The sequence below is a fragment of the Meles meles genome, chromosome 7, assembly GCF_922984935.1.
Source record: "Meles meles chromosome 7, mMelMel3.1 paternal haplotype, whole genome shotgun sequence".
Lineage (NCBI taxonomy): Eukaryota > Metazoa > Chordata > Mammalia > Carnivora > Mustelidae > Meles > Meles meles.
The window spans coordinates 8099597-8121748 of record NC_060072.1 but is presented as its reverse complement, the minus strand read 5'-3'; the positions used below and the strand labels follow the sequence as shown (position 1 = coordinate 8121748).

Genomic DNA, 22152 nt, shown 5'->3' with positions numbered 1-22152 from the left:
CCTGGGGGAAAAGAGGCACAGCGCTGTTCTCCATGTAGGAATTCCATATCCCCAAAGGTTACAGATACGTGGTGCCCTCTCGTAGTCTTTGGATGTCCTGAGATTAGCGATCCCTGACTGACTGAAAACAGTGCTTCTCGAGCACCTGGTCAGGTTAAAACGTGGGTGTTGATCCTGGAGGCCTGGGGTGGGGCCCACGATGCGTCGTTCTGCAAAGCTTCCTGGGGATGTGGAAGCTGCTAGTCAGAGGGGTACCCAGTGACTCTCGAGGACTCAGCATCCTCAGTCCCTGTGGGTGCTCTGGGATTGCCCTCCAATCCATAGCTCTTTCCTCCCCTTTTTTCCAGGTGTGTGTTGGGAAACACTACCATCCTGGCTGAGTTTGCCACCGATGACGAAGTTAGCCGCTTTCTGGCACAAGCTCAGCCCCCTACACCTGCAGCAACCCCAAGTGCACCCGCTACAGGTTGGCAGTCGCTGGAGACCGGCCAGACCCAGTCAGATCCTGTCGGACCGGCTCTGAATCTTTTCGGTGGGTCCACGGGGCTCGGGCAGTGGAGCAGCAGTGCTGGCGGCAGCAGCGGGGCCGATCTTGCCGGCGCTTCGTTGTGGGGGCCCCCAAACTACTCCTCTAGCTTGTGGGGAGTCCCAGCTGTGGAAGATCCCCATAGGATGGGCAGCCCTGCTCCCTTACTACCTGGTGACCTTCTGGGAGGAGGGTCGGATTCAATCTGAACTTAGAACTTTCAACTCTGACCTCGTGACCTTTTTTGGAACAGCAGCAGCACTAACTTGACCTTTTCGTTTTTTTTTTCAACTTGCAATAAATACATTTTTAAAAGGAAAAAAGAAAACGGAGAGAGAAAAAAAAGGTGGGTCATTGACAGACTGTCTGAGCACATAGTTGCCTCCCTTATAACTTCAGTTTTTTCGTTTGGAATATGAATCCAAAAAGAGAACATATCACTCTTGAAATACTTGAATCATGAACGCCAACCTAGAAAGACAATGTGAAGCAAGTACACATACCATTTAAATTTAAACACAAAAAAAAATTAAAAAAATTAGTTTCTAGTTTTTCACTTTTTTCATGTTATATGGAAGTTGTTGCTAAGAAACATATATACTGAAAAAAAAATAGCTTTTTAACTTTGTTTGCACTGGGTGTGTTTCCGTCCTTAGGTCTACCACGTTTGGGAGGGAGGGGAATTCAAAAGAAATTGTTGGGGTGGGGGGGGCAAGACTTGACGGAGCCTCACTTTAAAAACAAAAACACAAAAAACCTAAAAAAAAAAAAAAAAGGAAAAAATTTGTGATTGGCTGGTTGATAAATACCAGTGTGTTCTGGCACATGTAACTGCCCAGGCATGCTCGTTCTGGTATGTGTGTGCACGTGTGTTCATGTGCATCCGCGTGCATCCTTCTCTCTGTCTCTCTGTGTGTGTGTGTGTGCGCACCCGTGTCCTCCTCCTCCTCCCCCACTCGATCTCAGAAAGCTGCGTTGCTGACAGTCTGCAGGCTGGCTGGCCGGCCATCTGCTTTTTATTTTATTTTCTTTTTTTTAAACTAAGAGAACACACAAGCGCGGGGAGCCACCGCTTACTAAAGCAACTCCGTGGGGCTGCATTAAGATGAACAGAGTGCTTTTTAATGATTTCATAAGCAGGGAGCTCCTTTCCATTTGCAGATTAGCCTGAGTGAGCTTTCTCCTGCTTTTCTTTTGACCTAGCAGTAGAGCGGAGCACTGCCAAGTCCAAAAAAGTAGGAGAGCAGGAGGCACCTCGTGGAGCAACCGTGTGTTTACTGATTACTGTTTTTTTTAAAGTTCATGGCCACCGGGCACATGGAATACCCACTAAGTTTTATGCAGGCCTTTTCTTTCATCAGTCTGACTGGGAACAGGCGATTTTTTACTTACACCATGTCTCAAAGGCAGAAAAAGAACGCTCCCCCTCTCGTTCATCAGGTAGGAGGAATTCAGCAGACGTGAGGTAGTGCCGAATTAAAGGTTTCCATTGGTTCTCTTTTTCGTTTTGTGAAAACGGACACAGATCGGTTGCGAGCAGCCTCCTGAGAGCACCTGCAGCTTCTCCCTCTCTGCTCCTCTCTCGCCGAGCGTTACCTGTGCCAGGCCGCGGCGTGTTACAGCACGAGGCCATCACTGACAGAAACGTTTACTTAACGAATGTCCTTAAACCAGTGTGGACTTCAAGCGTCTCCTTTCGTTCCTCTGTGTTGTGTGTTTCCTGTGTATGTGGTTTTCGCTTAGGCAGGTATAACTTAGCAAAGACTTTTTAAGTATTGCACCTTTTTTTGGTTTTGACCTCTTTATTTTTTTTTTTTCCTTGTAATGTTGCTTTTTTTATTTCGGTATTTAAAGACTTTTTTTTTTTTTTTTTTTTTTTAAAGCATCAATGTAGTAGTACTCTGGGCCGACTAGGGGGCAACTTTTAATCCACAGTTACCACCAACATGTATGTACTTAGTTGGAATCAACATGTATCAGACTGCTTTTTGTGAAGAGTTCTAGCAGACCCGAAAACCCCTTTATACAAAGCGGATGGCTGGCGGGGCGCGTGGGGTGGGGGGAGGGGAACGTATGCCGGTAACGTGCTATAGCACTTGGTGTGGACATCCCAGTCTGCATTATACTGTTTAACATAAAGTGCCGACATTCTGTACCAGCAAATACCTGCCCATTCCAACCCTTGGTGGGAGCAGACCTCTACTGTCCTCCGTAACTTGCTGCTAGTGAGGACAAGGGAGTTTTTCTTTCTTCAGCATCTTCAGTGAAGGATACAACGATGCCTAATGTATTTGACTTTTAGCTTGTGTCTGTGTGTAGGTGGGTGGGTGGGTGTGTATAGGAAAAGGCAAAAACGAATTATTTGCATTGAAGTGGTTTTAGGAGGCAAAGAATGGGAATTCTGTAGTCCTCTGGCTTACCCCGTTGATTGTAAACCTAGCCTCAGAAGAGATTGACATGCATAATTCAAGTGAGCGTTGGCTCATCTAAGTCTTTATGTGCCCTTTGTGGGTAGGTGGTCAGACTTGGGTCTCCAGCCTTGGTTCGGTCCCATGGGATGCCTTGTAGAAAGCTGACTGCGCCCTCTTCCTGCTCTCTGGTCGTCATCACCACCACCGCGCCCTTTCCACCCCTGCCCATTTACAAACGTCTCCTTCCAGGCCCCTCCGCCTGCTCTCTGTGTGTGAGGGAAACCCTGTGGTGTGTGGTGATGTCCAGGTGGAGAGCGGCTGTGTTCAGCCATCTACAGGAGGCGAAAGCTTAGTGGCCCTGGGCCAGGAGAATGTCCTGAGGGCCCCCCCCACCCCCCCACCAGCCCGTGGCGACCCTGTCCACTGCCATGGTTCCCTGCCGTGTCCCGCCCCTGCCCCCCTCCTGCCTGCTAGTTCCTAGGCCTGCACTATGGGTTAGTTGGGTTCCTTACGATACTACGGTGAAAGCCGGGTGCTAGAGCCCCTCTTGTTTACAAGACATAATGAGGGATTTGAAATATGTAAAAATAAACATGAGAAGCTCAAATGTTCTTCCATCTTAAGCTTAAAGGGAAAAAATTAAAAACTTAAAAAAAAAAAGACCAAAAAGTGCGTATATATATACATATAAATATATATTTTAGATGAAGACTAACTCTGGGAGCATTTAACAGTGTTTTTTGTTTTTGTTTTTAACATTTATTTTCCTGCTTTAAAATTTGCAAGCATTCTCAGGAATTCTAGGGTAGGAAGCCAGTTTTTTGAAGATGGTTTATTTAACCGTATCTTATCCTAGATAGACGGCTGTTTCTTTCCTGTTGATAAACTTTTACAAGTTCCTGAAACTTCAAAAAGTTTAAACAATTTTTACTTAAAAAAATGTAAAAAGAAAAGTCTCCAAACATTATTGTCATACTGGGGATCACACATTTTAAAACACATAAAAATATTTTTTAAAAATTATGAATTTAGCAGCAACAGGTCAATTCGTTATCTTAAAAAATATGGGAGAAGGATTAGCTTTCTAAGAGCTTTATCACGGATTTATTTGAAATTGTGTGTCATTTAGTGGGAGTGTTTGGTTTGTATAAATGGGAATGCCATCACTTTTTTCCTTTCCATTTAAGAGTGAACTGACATCTCCCCTAAAGATTATTATTTTTTTTAAGGGAACCCTTCTCCCTGTCCCTCAAACCCCAGCAACAAAAGAAAGAAAGAAAGATAGAAAGAACAACTTAGAAAAACAGAAGTAAACTCTCATCTGTAAAATAGTACGGTTGGATTGCTGAGAATCTGTGTAAAGAGCTAGGAAATATAGGTTAATAATTTTTGGAACAAACTTTAAACATAGGCATTACTAGAGGAAAATATCTATGGACTGTTCTGTTAATGAAGAATGTCTGTCTTACCTCCCCGCTTGTTACGGGAGGAGGAGAAAATAAGCAGAATCTAATGAGGAACAAGTGATTTTACTTTTTTAGCTCCCAGCTACTGTTGTGCTCATTTTAATTGCTGTTTTGAAGATCTGCTGCTTAATTATCCCCATCCCTCAGCTGGAGATGTGGAGTATTTCCTTTCAGTTTTTCCTGACGTTGAATTCTCCTTTTGTATTCCCTCCTGGGGCCAGGGGTCAGAATTCCCAAGCATGACCACAGCTTCTTTTAAACATCTAAGCTTCCCAGTGGGAAAGAAACTCCAGCTCGACAGGTAACGGGAGTGGGTGGGGTTGCTGCCTGCAATTTCTCTAAAACCACTTTAGTGCCTTCGTACATACACCCAGACATCCTAAGCAGGGGGAGCTCGTGTGTGTGTGCATGTGGTCCAGTCACTCCGCAGACATTACCTACGCTTGCCCATTACGGAAATCGGAGTGGTTCTGGACAGGCCCCAAAGGCAGTGGGCTAAATTTAAAATAAATAACCAGAAGTCAAGGAAGTTAAATACGCTTTCATGTCTGGATAATGCGGAATGCCAAGATCCTTCCTTGTGTTATTGCCCTCATTACTGTGCCCTGACTTCTCCAGGTGTGTCATCGTGACAACTGCATACAGTGATTTTAAAGTCGGTTTGTGTTGGGCCAGGAGAAGGGGTTCCTGGTTTTCTGCTCTTGTCCTACTTTGTCTCCTCTTGCCCCCAACCCCCCACCCCACCCCATATCTTTCGTCAACTTGCTGGAAGCTTTGCTTTATTGGTTGGCAGTGACTTAAGAACAGGATATAGTGAGGATATAATGGAAGAGAAAAACTCTTTTCTTTCCATGGTATTCTTTGGCAAGAGCCGTGTCTGCTGAGAGGTGAGGTAACTTCCATAACACTTAAAAAATTCGGTGGGAGTGGCCTCTCTCCACCACATTCTGGCATGTGTGCAGAGGTTTGCTGGTCACCTCTCCTTATGTAGATTTATTTTAGAAACACTTCGATCAGGTAAATTTGAGCTTTCCAATTTTTACTAGTTTCCTTTATTTTTTTTAAACACTTGGTTACTAGTGGCTGGAGGTGCCCATCTTTCAGACATCACAAACTTGGTTTCTGTCTACCACATGAGTAGCCAAAAGGAAAAAGCACTCGTGGGGAAGAGATGTCTTCCGTCAGACTGGAGACCTCTACTGGCAGTTGAAATCCAGTCCATGACCTAATTTTAGGTGTTTAAAAAACAAAAACAAAAACAAAAACAAAAAAAACAAAACACAAAAAAACAAAAACAAAAAAACAAAGTTCAGATCTCCGAGACACTGTGAAGAAATGGATGGGCCCATATGGCATCTCTGATTCCTCCATACCTAGCCTTGGCCTTTTCCATTCACGACATGCCCAGAAGTTAACTTAGCAGTGCTACATGTTAAGGTTCCAAACCAAATTCTTTCACCAGTGTCCCCGAGTAAATCAATATTACCCATTGATTGCCGTTCGATCAGTTTTACTTAGAGCTGCTTAATTTTCTAATCGTATGGCTCCTGTTCTAAGAACTTTCCCAACTCTTCTGAAATGAATGTAGCATGAATTAGCAATTGGTTCTTCCAAGTTCCTGTGGGTTGAATGTGGTATCTGAGATATGCCAAAAAAAAAAAAAAAAAAGGAAAAGAAATTCCTACCTAAGAATTTGGAAGAGCGTTTATTAATATATCTAGCAGAAACTAGCATTTCACAGGCTATTGACTTGTTGCAAATATTCACTTGAATTTTTGCCACGGGGGCGGCAGTTTTTGTAAGGTTAACAGCCAGATTCCATACCGACCTCAGATGCTGTGTACTTTTTAATTTTAGTTTTTTATATTTTGCCATCTTGACTCTTCCCTTAAACAAAATGAAGATGTCTCTGTGCTGAGCAAAACGCTTGAGCCAAGCCTGTTTTCCTCTGCAGTATAAACAAGATGTTTTCGGCAGACTTGGCTCTAATAGCGGTCTCTAAGATTAGGGAACAATTGAGTCTTTATGTAGAACAGGTCCCCTTCTACCCCTCCTCAGAGTTCAAATTCAGTATGTAACACGTTGTAGGATTATTGCTTGGATTTGGGGGTTTTTTCTTTTGTTTTAGCTATCCATAAGGTCTTTTACTAGGAGTAGAGGTACATTTTCAGCTGGTTGAAAAAAAAAAAAAACTTTTTCTTCTCCAGCATTCTTGCCAAGTTTTGTCAATCTTCATGCCTGTGCGTTAACTCCGCATCTTAGCGTTGCGGCAAAAAGAAATCTTATTCTTGAGTTACTTCCCTTCTGCGGTGAATTCTCAATCTGTAGACCTCAGAACCCATTCAGAAAGTAGGATGCCCTCCCCCTCTGCTGCACGCTGCAACACACCCTCTTAGCTTTCTTACCTACAAGTGCAGGGTGTCCACACAGTCTAGAAACAGGCAAGTATACATAATGTTGTCAAGAACATCATCAATCTATTTAAAAAAAAAAAAAAAAACCCACCTAGAATGTTCTCTGTGTTTCCAGAGTTAGTGCATACCCTGTAATAAGCTCTGTAGGTTTACGGCCAGTGCCAAAAGTGTGTGTAATTTCCAGAGATGGTCCCTGCTTATTAATGCTAGTGGTGTTTTCCTGACCTTGAATTAGAAAAAGGAGGTACTGGCATCACATTCTTTAGATTTAAAATAATTATCAACTTCAAGAACTTGTAAACATAGTAATAACCTAATAAAAATAGAACACTGACCCTCCCTGCCCTGCCTACAACACCTCCCTGCGCTCCCTGTGCCACCAAAGGAAAGAGACCATGAACATTCACAGGATGGCGGAGGCAGCACCGGTCAGGAAACAGAACTACTCCCCACTGGCGGGGCATTCCTGCTGTCCTTAGGTGCGGGGTCACTAGGACTAGATCAGAAGGAATTACAAGTATTCTAACACGTGAGTGGTTTCTAAATGGTCAGTCTCTTGTAGTATCCTCCTACCACCACCACTTTAAAAAAAAAAAAAAAAGCGAAAATGACAGAAGCTGCCAGTGTTTGCCGCACAGAATTTAGATGGTTCTTGTCAGTTAGCCACACAACTTGTTTTTAATGAGAAGCTCTGCCCATCAGGAAAATTGGTAACACCCTGACCGAGGGGTCTCTGCCGGACCCATCATGGGGTTGTCATTGTGACAAATGCTTGCTTTCTCCATGGGAAAGGAAAGGTCAGATGAAGGCAAGAACTGTTCTGTTTTAAATAAAAAAGAATTGGTGTTTCCCCAAAGCACTTTGTGCCTCAGTTGAGTTTTCCCACTATCAGTCCTCACCTCCCAAGCCCCTGGCCCGTCCAGAGCCAAGGTTAATACATTGAGACTGTCTTTTTACAAAAAGAGAAATTCCTCTTTACGGCTAATGGGAACAGCAAAAGAAAAATTGTGAAGGTAGTTTACAATATCATTGTAGCAGAGATGTGAAACAAAGTGCTTTTCTTTCCCTTCTCCCCAGCTTTCTGGGACCTCCCGGGGAATCTGGCTCGCCTTCTCCCTGGGCTCCTGACAGTTCTGCAAGGTTCTCTGAGGGCTGGGTTGTAGGAGGTCACTGAGGGAGAGCTGGAGCAGCCTTACTGCGGGACTAGCCTTACAGCAGAGCTTTATGGAAAGGAAGAGAGAGAGTCTTATCCTAAATGTGTTCACCAAAAATGAACAAGGGGAGGGGGAGGGGTCTTTATACAAAACAAAGCAAAAACCTTTGGAATCCTCCCAGAAGTTACATGCCTTTTAAAGGTAGTATAGTTTCTCACCAAGTGATGCATTCAGCATGACACTTCTTGCCAGAAATTTCAGGATAAGTTGGAATAAATGTATTTAAAACACCACCCCTATCCCCCCGCTTTTAATTTTGTCCAAGGAATTAATTACTTAAGTGTAGTATTTCTGAATGTGCCTTTGTGAGTACAGAGACCGTCTGTTTTGGGAAGAAGCTCTCCGCGAGGATGAAACAGAAAGGCGGTCAGCGTAGTCTTTAGGGAAGTCAGTGATTCTCCCGGCGGTCCCCAGGGGCAGCCCTGGAGTTTCCATTAGCATCAATATTGCACAGTGTAGAGTTGTGTGGAAGAGATCCTGGGGCTCTGGAGGGAGAACGAGGTGATGGTGCACAGCGACAGAGACCCAGGGTCGTCCAAGCGTGAAGGTCGAATTTATCTGCAGAACCTAGTTTGCTTCGTGTGTGTTTAAGTGTGTGTGCAAGCGCGCGCGTGTGGCTGTGCCTATCTGAGTTTTTGTGTTTCTGTAAGCACTGGAGAACTGAAATACGGTGATGTTCGTGACTCATTCATGCATGTCAAGAAGGCGTTTTCTAGCTTCTGCCGTGTGCGGGGCGGGCAGCACCTGTTCCCCCTCTGAGTCTGTCCTGAGAAGGCAGTTACTTTCCTCACATCCTCTGGCTGTTTATGCGAACAGGGTATTACACGCAAGGAAAAAGCTTCTGAAAGAATAAGATGGAAATGTTTGAGAAAGAAAAAAGTCTGAAGTCATATTTTATTTCTTCCGAACTATTAGAGTTAAGCATAGACATCTGCAGTGTCTCTTCATTTGTTTTTGTGTTTGTTTTCGACGATCGCACCTCTTCTCCCCATGCCCTCTCTTCTAAAGAAACCGCAAGTGAATGCTAAGGGCCATTTCCATAATTCCTCAGAACTCCCCAAAGAGGAAAACAATCCCTCCCGCAAGATTCCTTCAGCTTCATTCAGGAGACAAAGGGAGGAGAGATGCGGCTTTCTGTGCTTCTCTCTCATTCCTCTCTAATGGCCTTGAAATGTATTATTATGCAAATGTGAATTTTGATACTGAATTTAAGAAGAGGTTGTTGGATTTTTTTTTTCTTTTTTCAAAAAAAAAAAAGGTCCCATATGTGGTCATTCATTGCTTCTTTATTTTGTAACGTGAATTGTAACTATGCATTCTGCAAAAGGGGGGGGGAGGGCAGAAAGGGGAAGGAAGTAGCTTTGCATCCTTGTTCTACGGTTTCTGTGTCCATGGTATCCCCACATCCTGGCGGGGAGGGGGAGTGAGAGCGAGAAGCAGTAGAGTCTGCACAGTGAGGTAGAAAGAGGCCCAGAGTCCAGTCCTCCCCGCCATCCCGGGGTGGGGGAGGGGGGCGCGTGTGGCGTGGGGCCTGAGGTCCCTGCCAGCTGCTGTGGTACCAGATTCTCCGCCCCTGCCGTGCAGTGTTAGCCCAGGGCGACAGGGGGCCCCAAAGGCCCTAGTGTTCTCTGGGACAAAGTACTCATCCTTTCCTGAATTCAGAACCCTTTCAAGCTCAGGAAACCATGCCTCCCTCGTGCTGACCTTCAAGTTGATCTTTCTGTCAGATTTCCAGAACTTCTCCTGCTGCTCCTCCTCGCTCCTTTGAATTTTTCTTTTCTTCTTCCGTCATCCTTTTCGAGTGAGCTTATTTATAAGGAAACTGCCCGGCTCTGGGGAAGGGGACTGTTGCTTGGCAGGCAGAAAGAATTCTCTTCCTCACCCCTACCCCTCAGCCAAGTGTAATCTCTCTGCGTCCTTGGGTTCATTCTGCAGAGAGCTAGTGAGCAGCGAGGTGCAGGCCACAGGACTGCCCACAGCCTCCCCCTCGTCCTGACTGAATTCCTTCGTTGATTCTGGCCTGTGGTGGATCCTGGCGCCCGCCTCACTCTGGTCTAGGCCTCGTTTGCAGCCTACAGTATCATAAGCCACGGATTGTTCTGCCCATTTTCAGTGTTTCCACGCAAGCAGTTCTTGTCGTCGATGTTCACAGTACTGTAACGAGTAACAGACTTGATCACAGTCTCCTCGTGCCCATGCAGGGCTGCACAGGCACGATCTTATCAGGGTTCCAATCTGTTAGATTGCCTTTAGACAAAAAAAAAAAACAAAAAAACAAAAAAAAACAAAAAAAAATCCTGACGTTTCAACTGTCTAACACAAAACGATACCTCGAGGTACATTTCTCCTGCAATGTAGACCCCTCACCCCGCCCCTCTCCTTTTCTGACATCAGTGGGTTATCCTTTTCAAAATATGAATGTGTAAATAGTAAGATAACTTTTACAATTTTCTTTGCTGTGAAAGTAGCCCTAAAATATGATATTTTTCCTTTCCTTTCCTTTTTTTTTTTTTTTTTTTTTTTTTAAGCCATCTGAAGTTTCAGATCTCCTTTCATGCTTAAGAAAGCAGAGCAGGTCAGGGGGAGCAGACGTGCATTTGCGGGGCAGTGGTCTCTCCCTTGCCTCCCACGCACAGTGCCAGCCGACCCGAGTCCAAACCCTGTTTCAGAGAGATGCCATCTACTCCAGATCTAGTTCCAGGGTGGGGCAGTGGCTGAATGTCTCTCTTCCAGAAGATCCATCCCCTCCAGGCACTCCAGGATGTTTTTTAACCTAAGACCTTGAGCTCTCAACCTTTCCTGCTTCACCTGCAGCCTCACTTTTTGAGTCATGGAGTAGCATTCTGTCGTCCACAAAGGGCCTTACTCCTGGCATTTCAGTCTGGCGCTGTAGAATTCGCAGACTCGTCACTTTGCAGTGCTCGAGAAATGTACTGATTTCTTACTGAGAAGGAAGTTCATCTGAGACACGCAAACCACCTTCCTGAAAGGTGTGGGCCCCCTCAGGCATTTCTCTGAATGCCTGTCTGAGGCTTAAAGCTGACAGGACGGAGAAGGAAATAATGTTTTAACAAATGCTGCCTGTAGGATGTCAGCTACCGCTCTCCCGGATTTGGCCGCTTCAAGGCAGGGTCACAGTGGATCGTTTAGAACAGCTTCTTGGCGCACACCTCTTTCCCTCCCCACCCCCATCTTAAAGATCAACCCTCTGTCCGTCTAGAGGCCCTTTTTAGTTTGAGCCCCCGACCTTGTATAGTGACGACTTCCTTTGAGGGAAAGAAGCTTGAAAATAAATGCACATCTGCTAATTCACCGCCCACCTTCTGAGTTGGGGCGCCGACCACCTTAGGATTTTATTTCTCTTGTTTGTTTGAAGGTCCCTTTTCTGTCCGTCTCCTTCCTCTTGTCCCCTGTAAGTTCTTCTGCCCTCACGTCCATCCACGATGCTCCCAAAGGGCTTTGCTGATCTCTGCACTTCTTTCCTGGGACCCTCCCCCACCACCACCTTTTGCACACACCAGTGACCAAAGTGTGTCCAGTGATCTCACAGAAGTCATCAAAAATGGTGCCTGCACCACGAATGTGCTCACAGAGACACGTGCACAAGATTCTGCACCCTTGGCCTTAACCTCTGTATGACTTAAGGTGCAGGAACATTTTTAACAGGTTATTTAAAAAAAAAAAAATCCTTCTGGGAGGGAAGAGCAGACGAAACAGCTCAGTTGTGCCCACTCCTAACTCTACTATTTGCCTACAACTTAATTCTGTGCCCACCCAACCCATCCCTGTTTTGAGTAACCAAAAAGAGACAACAAAAGCAACCCGAGGAGAGGTTTCTGTACTATTTTATCTTTCTCCATTTAGCTGGAGATATAAATGCTGCTTTGGGTTCCATAATCCTAGGGGCTATGTTTACATAGTAAAATATATCCTACCAAATCAGGAAACAAGCATGGGGATCTCTGCAGTGAGAGAGAGCTAATTAGGTCACCGTTGGTGAACAGGATAAGTGAGGGGATCCGGTGGGAGGGGGACACGGGGAGAGAAGACGGAGAAGCGCTCCCCTCCTCCTTTCTCTGCCCTTGACTTCTCTCCTTGCCCCCCTTGAACAGAAGGCACAGAGAAGGGCATCAGAAAGAGGCTGGAGTTATAAAAGGCAGCTTTCCAACTTTGCACACAAACAGGTTCACAGGAAGGTACAGCAAAAAATCTTCTCATCTGAAACACTCAGCAGAAACAAAGCCTCCCAACCCGACTCCACAGCCGCACATAGTGACGCTCTCTGCAAGTTACCTAGAAGTGTTTGGTTTTCTTATACTTGAAATAGCTTTGACGATGTTACTTTGGCGGCTTTCTTTTCTCTCTTCTGGTGGGTGACAGAGGAAGCGGACGATGGGATTCAAGGAAGTGTGAGGGGAGAAAAGGGAGGATATGGCATTGTCTTTTTGTGTGTGTGATTCCTTAAACATATAGAGGTTTAATCAAACTCCCATGTGTTGAAATTGCTCCTCATGTTACTGGTTTTACATGGACACAGAAACTAGGCACTTTAGAGGTGCACTTGCATGGCAGGCTGGGCCCCCCTTTTCTCTGTTTTATTTTACTTTTTTTAGTATAGTGGTACTTAAAATCACTGGTTCACTTAAAGAAAAAACAAACAATAAAATGTTAAACTCTACTAATGTACAAATAAGCTGAAAAGTTGCATTTTATGTGTATTTTTCGCCATAGCAGGTACTGTATTTCTCATGCTGGATTTAAAAAAAAAAAACAAAAACAAAAAGAAAAAAACAAAAAAAAATCTCAAAAACCAACAAAAAAAAAAACTAAAGGGTGGTGTTTATTGGATTGTGACAGGTTGCGTACTGAGGAACTAAGTCGCCGTCATTTCATTAAAACTGAGAGATGATGTAATGCATATGTAAGAGTTTTCTGAAGGGTTTTTTTGGGCTTTTAAACAGCTTATTTTTGTTTTGTTTAGTTTTTTATTTTATTTTATTTTGGAAAGATATGATTGTATTATGTGCAACTCAGTTGCTTACATTATAACTACAAAATATTTTTGGGTTCCTGGAAAAAAAAAAGAAAAAAGACTAATAAATGTGTTTGGCTGCTAAGCATCGATTGTGGTTTCCTGTTTTATTCCGCTGCTTTAATTGGCTCGTTTGCAGAAGGTTTAGATTTTGTTTCTTCTTCTCTAGCCCTCCCTGCTCCACACCCGGAAGCTCCCCGAAAGTGAGCATCTGAGCTGAATTGGGCCTCCGTGGTGTCTGTCCTGCCCTGGGAGGTCATGGCTGTTGGGGTGGTCAGCATGGCGGGTGGGCGGGGGCCCTGGCTCCCCGCTGCCTGCCCCCCGCTGCGGGGTCCACAGTCTCTAAAAGAAACTGATGTTCTTCTGCCTCTTGTTGTTGTCCTGTTGAATCCCTACTTGCCTTTGGAGTGAGAGCCACGAGAGCGGAGAGAAGCGCCCGGTGGAGGCCATGGCCGAGAACCTGCCCGCCGATGCTCGGTCCCGGCAGCCTCTTACCCATGCTAAGCCGCTCAGACAGAGACCTGGCAGACATGTGGCCCCGAAGCGCCTCTAGAATGGCAAAGGGGAGGAACGGAAGGAAACGAACATTTTCTGATTCCCAGGTACTGTCGTCTGACTTAATTCTCAGGATGCTTTGCCAAACAGATGGCAGCGGGCCCGTTCCGTGAGGAAACCGGCTCAGAAGAACTTAACTGAGCTGCTGACGGCGCTGACTGACGGCCTCCCGTCGGCCGGGCGCTGCTCAGAGAGCCCCGTGACATACATTCCCTCGCTTACCTGACCCTCGTCTCAGTCACTGGTGAAACCATACCAGGAACCTGGACGCGATCCCAAAGTTACCATGCCAAAACGCCCTCTGCGGGAAACCACTGGGTCCCTGAGAAAATGTTCTTTTTTTTTTTTTAAAGATTTTAATTTATTTGACAGAGAGATCACAAGTGGGCAGAGAGGCAGGCAGAGAGAGAGGAGGAAGCAGGCTCCCTGCAGAGCAGAGAGCCCGATGCGGGGCTCGATCCCAGGACCCTGAGATCATGACCTGAGCCGAAGGCAACGGCTTAATCCACTGAGCCACCCAGGCGCCCCTGAGAAAATGCTCTTAAGCGAGTCTGTTGTAGGCAACGGTAGGCCACACACCTTCCAGTTCTTGTGTCGTAAAATACGTCCGCGCCGGGAAATGGGAGAAGAGGTGGACGAGATGCCGGAGAAATCCCGAGGGCCGGCCTGTTCCAAGCAAGTGCTGTCATCCGTGGACTAGAGATCGCCGCCGAAGCTCCGCAGACCTGCATGGCCAAGGACTTTGTTTTAAATCGGGGCTATTTTAGGAAATGCGTCGATGGCGAAGGGTGGGGATGGGGTTGTAGAAGGAAAGGTAGTGGTTAAGGCTCAACGTCTGCCTCAGCCTTCCTCACCCCTGTAAGGCCCGCCATCACCTTAGGCGACTCCAAGTGTCCACATGGAGAATCACCCAAACAGCCCAGGCTGCTACATTCCTTCCTCCAGGCCAACCCAGCCACACACTGCCATAGTCACCCCACATCGCTCCCCTCCACAATCACAAATTTCAGCATCCTTGACTTTGCCCTTGTGTTTTAAAACTCATCGGCCACTCCAGGACGCGACGTTATTTACTTTCTCCAACGCATCGGCCCTCCTTCCTCTTTCCTAAGCAGGTGAGGTTTTATAGCCCATCATTTCAATAACATGGTTGCTGAGTCCTCTAAATTCTCCTGCCACTCCTGTGTTGACACCCACGTGACAAAATCCCCACTTTGGAAACCCTACTCTCTATTTTCTGCCAGTACCCAAGGGCAGGATTGCTCCCCCCCCCCAAAAAAAAGTCACAATGGGGGCAAATAAGGACTCCTGTCAGTCCGTAACCAGCAGTGAGACCCTGACGCCACGCAGCGCGCACCCTGATGCACGGAGAAAGAAAATGAGAGGTGTCAGAAAACCCCCTAAATTCCTGCTTGCAAAGTATAATCAGAGAGAGGTGCTCCAAGTGCTGCTTCCTCTGGTGTGTGGGACCCTTTCCCTTCCAGCCCCCTAGGTGCGTTTGACTCTCCATCATCCGTTCTCTCTTCACGTGTTTGGCTGGGAGCCCTGGCCAGTCCGCCGGCTCAGTCAAGTCCATGCCATGGTAGACACCCTCCTGTGGGCCCCTGTTCTGGCCTCTGCCCCCCACCCCAAGCTGCTGTCCCATATTCCTTCTGGAGAAACTTTCTCTCCTCCTCCTCCTCCTGGGTCTCTGCTTCTAACACTCCCCTAAGGTCTCTAACAGCCTCCCTAGTCCAGTGGACACAGCCATTTCCCTCTTGATACCGCAGCCCCTGGATTTCCTTCTATGCCCTAACGTGTTCCTTTACCTCCTCCGTCTCTCTCAGCCTCTCTTGCCTTGACCAAGAAATGTTGGATTTCATCAGTGCTCAACCCCAGCGTTCTCTGTACCAGAATCCTAGGTGGTGTCCTCCTGATGGGCCTTTCTTAGTCTCCTTTTTCCTCTGACTGAGCTCTAAATTTTAAATTTTGGAATGCCCTGGGCTCCGGCCCTGGGCTGAATTTTGCTCTCTAGTCACGTTGTTCCTCCTAGATGAGATCAGCCAGCCCAGTGTTTTTTGTTGTTGTTGTTTTTTGTTTTTTAATATTTTTTTATTTGACAGAAATCACAACTAGGCAGAGAGGCAGGCAGAGAGAGAGGAGGAAGCAGGCTCCCCGCGGAGCAGAGAGCCCGATACGGGACTCGATCCCAGGACCCTGGGATCATGACCTGAGCCGAAGGCAGAGGCTTTAACCCACTGAGCCACCCAGGCACCCCTCTTGTTTATTCTTTAACATCATCTCCCTCACTGGAATGTAAACACTGCACAAAAGGCAGAATTCTTCCTTTTTTGTTTTTCTTTTTTCTTTTTTAAATTAAGTAAGCTCCATCCCCAACTTGTGGTTTGACTCAACGACCCTAAGACCCAGAGATGGAGTTCTATGCCAGGCAGGCGCCCCAAGGCAGAATTCTTTCTTGTGTTGTTCATCAGCTCCAGGGCCTAAAGCTCCTATGGTTTTAATTACCATCTATGTGCTAATGACCACTAAATTTATATTTCCAGTGCTTACCATTGGGCTCCAGACCTGGATGTTTAATCATCTGCTCAACATTCCTTTTTTTTTTTTTTTTTAAGATTTTATTTATTTGACAGACAGAGATCACAAGTAGGCAGAGAAGCAGGCAGAGAGAGAGAGGAGGAAGCAGGCTCTCTGCTGAGCAGAGAGCCGGATGCGGGGCTCCATCCCAGGACCCTCGGATCATGACCTGAGCCTAAGGCAGATGCTTAACTGACTGAGGCACCCAGGAGTCCCCAAACACCTAGATAACAGCACTGTTAACACATCCATGACGGAAGTCCGTCCTGCCTGCAGCCCCTCCTCCCACCCCATGGTATGTGGCATTATTATCCATGCAGTGATAAAACCTAGAGACCTAGAAGCATCCATGACTCTCCCCTGTCCCATACACCCCAGAACTAATCCGTCACTAAAATGGATTGAGTGTACCTTTTAATCTCTTCCCATTATTTAATTCCTCTGCACGCAATTCTCTTATCCAAGGTAGATTACCCATACCCCTAGGTCTTACCTAGTCTACGGCATTAGCCCAACTGGCTTCTCGGCTTCTCGTGTCATTCACCCCAGGGAAACTGACCCTGACCCATTCCATACATAGCCAATGGGATATTTCCAAAACACAAATCTGATTAAGCCACCCTCTGTCATTAAAACCTTTCAATGACTTTCCATAGGTTAGAATAAAGCCCCCAAATATCCTTGTTTCCAACAAGGATCTCCTGGTCTGGCTTCCATCTACTTCTCCAAATTTACCTTCTCTTCTCACCTTTGTCTTCTCCACTGCAACCTCATCAGCTGACCCCTGTATCCCAATGCCGGGTACAATGCCTGGCACACAGTACACACCATTGCAGAATGAATGATCCTAATGGGTAACAGGACATTACATGAATAATTTGTTTAAGAAAGAAGGACAGAGGGGCACCTGGCTGGCTCACTCGGTAGAGCATGCAACTCTTGATCTCAGGGTTGTGAGTTCAAGCCCTATGTTGAGTGTTGAGCCCACTTAGAATAAAAAAAAAAAAAAAAATTTTAATGTAAGACTCCCGGGGCGCCTGGGTGGCTCAGTGGGTTAAGCCTCTGCCCTCGGCTTGGGTCATGGTCTCGGGGTCCTGGGATCGAGCCCCACATCAGGCTCTCTGCTCAGTGGGGAGCCTGCTTCCTCCTCTCTCTCTGCCTGCCTCTCTACCTATTTGTGATCTCTCTCTCTCTGTCAAATAAATAAAATCTTTAAAAGAAAAAAAAAGGTGGGGTGCCTGGGTGGCTCAGTGGATTAAAGCCTCTGCTTTCAGCTCAGGTCATGATCCCAGGGTCCTGGGATTGAGTCCCGCATTGGGCTCTCTGTTCAGCGGGGAGCCTGCTTTCTCCTCTCTCTCTGCCTGCCTCTCTGCCTACTTATGATCTCCGTCTGTCAAATAAATAAATAAAATCTTAAAAAAAAAAAAAGAAAAAGGTAAGACTCCCAGTCTAGAGATGTTGATTTAGGTAGCCATGACAACCAGCTGGAAGTGGCTTTTTTTTTAAGATTTTTTTATTTATTTGACAGAGAGAGAGAGAGATCACAAGTAGGCAGAAAGGTAGGCAGAGAGGGGGAAGCAGGCTCCCTTCCGAGCAGAGAGCCCGACGCGGGGCTCAATACCAGGACCCTGAGATCATGACCTGAGCCGAGGGGGGCTCAACCCACTGAGCTACTCAGGCATCCCTGGAAGTGACCTTTGAAGATCAAGAACCAAAGCTCTGGAGAACCTGCAGACTCAGAAGGCAAGCCTTGCAGCTGTGCAACCGGTTTCCAGTGGGCAGAAAGGTGGGTTAAGTCTTGCGGAAACTCCCACTGCTTCCTTTGCCAGAAGTGAGAAGGGGAAATGTTAGCGCAGAAAGAGCAGTCAGAAAGGGAGGGGAATCAGTACAGTTCTGTTTTCAAAGCAAGAGGGAGGGAGGGCTTGTCAAAATTGCTAAGCACTTCAGTCTACCAGGAGGGGTGATTTAATATAGGAAACGAATAATTGTTGGACTAAAAAATGAAAATGACATAAAGACGTACATTAGGAAGGAAAAAAAAGCTGGCTCCCTGTTCTTTCCCTGCTTATTTCCTTCCCTGAATGTCCCCCCAGCACACAGTTTTATTAGTGATCCTTTTTTTCCCAATATTTTATTTATTTGACAGAGAGAGACACAGAGAGGGAACACAAGCAGGGAGAGTGGGAGTGGGAGAAGCAGGCTCCCCGCTGAGCAGGGAGCCCAATGTGGGGCTCAATCCCAGGACCCCGGGATCATGACCTGAGCCAAAGGCAGATGCCTAACAACTAAGCCACCAGGAGCCCCTAGTGATTCTTAAAAACAAACAAACAAACAAAACTAGTATGTAACACACGGAGTGTTACATATTAGTGGTTCTTCATGCAAATATAGGCAAATGAATATATTATGGGTAAGGGCCTTTTGATGTGTTTATTACAGGAAGTTCTCAGTGATGAATGAGTGTGGTTTGGAGGAAACCAGAGGGCAGAGGCGACATGAGAGTGCTAAGGAATAAAGTGGGCAGCGAAGCACATTTGTTCAATACAGGCGGATCCTGGATGGTGAGGGATCTAGGGAGTCAGCTTCTATTCTTGCCTTTGCTCGTCACTGTCGACTGGGGGATCATCAGCCACCGGCGGGGGGTAGGCCCAGGTGCTGAAAGGTTAAGCAGTTGCAAATCACGCGGTGTCAGGAATGGTTGGTGAAGACACAGTCAGAAAGAGAGGTTCCCGAGTTAAAGAAGTAACGGGACGAGTGGAAATGTTTCTATAGTGGGAGAGACCTGCGCTTTTTTTTTTTTTTTTTAATCACAAGAAGGGAGGAAGAACTAGAGGGATAAAAGATTTGACATCAAGTAATTGAAAGAGCAAGATCCTTTCCTGAATGAGGATCTAGAAAAACTGGAGACAGAAACTCCTGTGCTGAGGGGAGGAAAGTGAGAGCAGAGTGAAGCAGAGGCGAGAGAGAGCTGGAAGACCGAGGGGACACTGGAGTTTGCAACAGTCACAGTGGAAAGTGAGAACACGACACTCGTCACTGCACATCAAAGCAGTGACAGCCCTGCCACACTCTACAAAGAGCGGGAAGCTCCCGGAAGTAAATTCTCCGTCTTCTCGGAACTGTCTGCCCTCACCCCCAACACCGAGCCTCTGCAGCTCCAGAAGGAACATAGAAGACTTGAGTGATGAGCCCAGGTAACTGATGGGCTTCTCTGACGGCCAAGGTATTCTGGAATTAGTGCTTCAGTCAATTCTGGCTGCTAATTCTGGGGTCCAGGTGGAGGCACGAAGGATCCGTGGAATGGGGACATGCAAGAAATATGAGAGGCGGGGAAAGAGGAAGTGTAACGTCAGGATCCAACTTGAATCTTGCCTACTGTGGGCCTTATTTCTCTCTCTCTGCTAGACTCCTTTGGGCAGCATTCATTCATTCATCCAGTAGACATTTACTGAGCACCCATACTATGCTAGATAGAGCCTGTGCTAGGTTCCAGGGACACAGTGACTGAGATGTCATGATCTCTGATCATGACTTGTCCCACCAGGTCTGCCATCGGTTGGAAAGGCAAAAACACTGAACTCTGGGGACACCTGGGTGACTCAGTTAAGTGTCTGCCTTTGGCTCAGGTCATGATCCCAGGGTCCTGGGATCAAGTCCCACATGGGGCTCCTTGCTCAGCAGGAAGCCTGCTTCTCCCTCTGCCTGCTGCGCCCCCTGCTTATGCTCCCTCTCTCTGACAAATAAATAAATAAAATCTTAAAAAAAAAAAAAACCTAAAACACTGAGCTCTGGTGAGAGTTATGAGAGGCCTACAAGAAGCCACGAGGGGGCGCCTGGGTGGCTCAGTGGGTTAAAGCCTCTGCCTTCGGCTCAGGTCGTGATCCCAGGATCCTGGGATCGGCCCCGCAGCATCAGGCTCCTTGCTCAGCTCCTTGCTCAGCCTGCTTCTTCCTCTCCCACTCCCCCTGCTTGTGTTCTCTCTCTTGCTGTGTCTCTCTCCGTCAAATAAATAAATAAAATATTTAAGAACAACAACAACAAAAGAAGCTAGGAGGTCATTTGTCATCTAGGAGATACCACAGGTGTGGTCCATAGGGTTTTGAGTGAATCCATGAATAAATGAAAGCGGAAATGGAAAGGTGACAGAAAAGGAAACTGTTGCCAAAAGTTAAGATCTTGAAGCCTTGAGATTTAATCCCAAAGTAAGCTCTACACCTAAGGTGGGGCTCGAACTCATGGCCCTGAGATCAAGGGTCGCATGACTGGGCCAGCCGGGCACCCCTAATCAGCAACTTTTAATATCCCTGAAGTATCACGGTTACCGGCAAAGGGAAGGTCACCTCAGCATACAAGCTGGGACTTCAAAATGGAATTCCCCTGGGAGGGCTCCTTCTACTGAGGAACTCAGGAATAGGTTATTTCAAAGCAGCATAGTGCTTGCTACTGCAGCACGAAGGAAGGTGTGCACTTGGAGCTGCTAAGAACCAAGTTTCTGGAGCCTATCTGCCTGCATTTAATGCCTAGCCTCCCCCCAGTCCACACAAACACTCTCTAGAGGCTCATCCTGCCCACGCCTTTGTTTTGCCATCTGCAAAATGGGGATAGTAACAATGGCTGGCATTTACTGAACACTTACTCTGTGCATTGAGGCAAGAACTTTATTTAGGTCTCAGAACCCTGAGATCATGACCTCAGCTGAAACCAAGAGTCCCATGCACTTAACTGACTGGTCCATCCAGGTCTTCCTAAGATTTTATTTTCAAGTAAGCTCTATACCCAATGTAGGACTCGAATTTAACACCCTGAGATCAAGAGTTGCATACTCCAACTGAGCCAGCTAGATTAAATAAGACCTCCACAAATGTTAGAGGTTTGTTTGTTTTTAAGATTTTGTTATTTATTTATTTATGACAGAGAGAGATAGCGAGAGAAGGAACACAAACACAGGGGAGCTAGAGAGGGAGAAGCCGGCTCCAGGGCTTGATTCCAGGACGCTGGGATCATGACCTGAGTTGAAGGCAAACTCTTAAGGACTGAGCCACCCAGGCGCCAAAGTGTTCGAGGTTTCTATTATTATTGGCCAACCAGAGGAAAGAGTGGGATCATTAGGGAACATTTTCTGGACTGAACCTTAAGTAGAAAGTTGTGAGGAAAAGAGAGAGGTGTTCCAGACTGAGAGGAAATGCCTTAACCAGGGGTTGACAGGACATGGTGTGTGCTGGAAACCATACAGCACAGTGGCGAAGAGTGCAGAATCTGAAGTGGGGTGGCTCCACTTACTAGCTGGGTGGCCCTCTGCAGGTCACTCAGCTTCTGGAGTCTCCGTTCCAGCACTGGCCGAAATGCATTCTTACTGCAGTTTCGTGCAAGGGGCTCACTTGGACCTCAACAAATGCTGATTTCGCCTGGACATCATTTCTCCTCGGAACTGCGCTGGTGCCAGACAGGCAGTGGCAGCGAACCTGGGCTGGGCGGCGGCTATAATGAATAACAGCAAACACAGGGGCATCTGCGTGGCTCAGCCAGTTGAGCATGGGCTCTTGATTTCCGGTCGGATCTTGATCTCAGGGTCATCAGATCGAGCCCCCCATCCGGCTCGTGCTCCGCGGGGAGTCTTCCTGAGATTCTCTTTGTCCGTCCACCTGCTCGTGCGCTCTCTCTCATTCTCTCTAAAATAAATAAATAAAATATTTTAAAAAAATAATAGCAAAACACACAGAGGGTTTTCTAAGTGTCCCAGACATCGGTCTGATACTCTGACACCTTATGGTAGTCTTAAGGCAGGTATTAGTATACCTTTTTTCAAGTGGGGATACTGAGGCACAGAGTGGCTAAGTAACCAATGAAACGCTAACCACGTTCCTTGTCCACGAAGAGAAACCCGCCAAACCTCAACCGAACAGACCAAGCCCGACAACTTTGCGCGCCAGAGTCTCCCGGAACCCCGGGGCGGGACC

At 46.6% G+C, this 22152-nt stretch overlaps 1 protein-coding gene and 1 long non-coding RNA gene across 2 annotated transcripts in view; one reads left to right on the top strand and one right to left on the bottom strand.

Moving 5' to 3' along the window:
* Nucleotides 1-13151, top strand: part of TNRC6B (trinucleotide repeat containing adaptor 6B) — a 76345-nt gene extending 63194 nt beyond the window's left edge. The window contains exon 23 of the mRNA XM_046011773.1: nt 348-13151. Within this exon, the coding sequence (XP_045867729.1) occupies nt 348-735 (388 nt within the window). The 3' untranslated portion in view covers nt 736-13151. The remainder of the gene's footprint in view (nt 1-347) is intronic.
* Nucleotides 13152-14036: 885 nt separating this feature from the next.
* On the bottom strand, nt 14037-22138 carry LOC123947081. The gene is made up of 3 exons (XR_006819697.1): nt 21992-22138; nt 21476-21864; nt 14037-14343 (listed from the first exon to the last, which is right to left on the bottom strand). It is a non-coding gene; the product is annotated as an uncharacterized LOC123947081 (long non-coding RNA).
* Nucleotides 22139-22152: the final 14 nt, after the last annotated feature.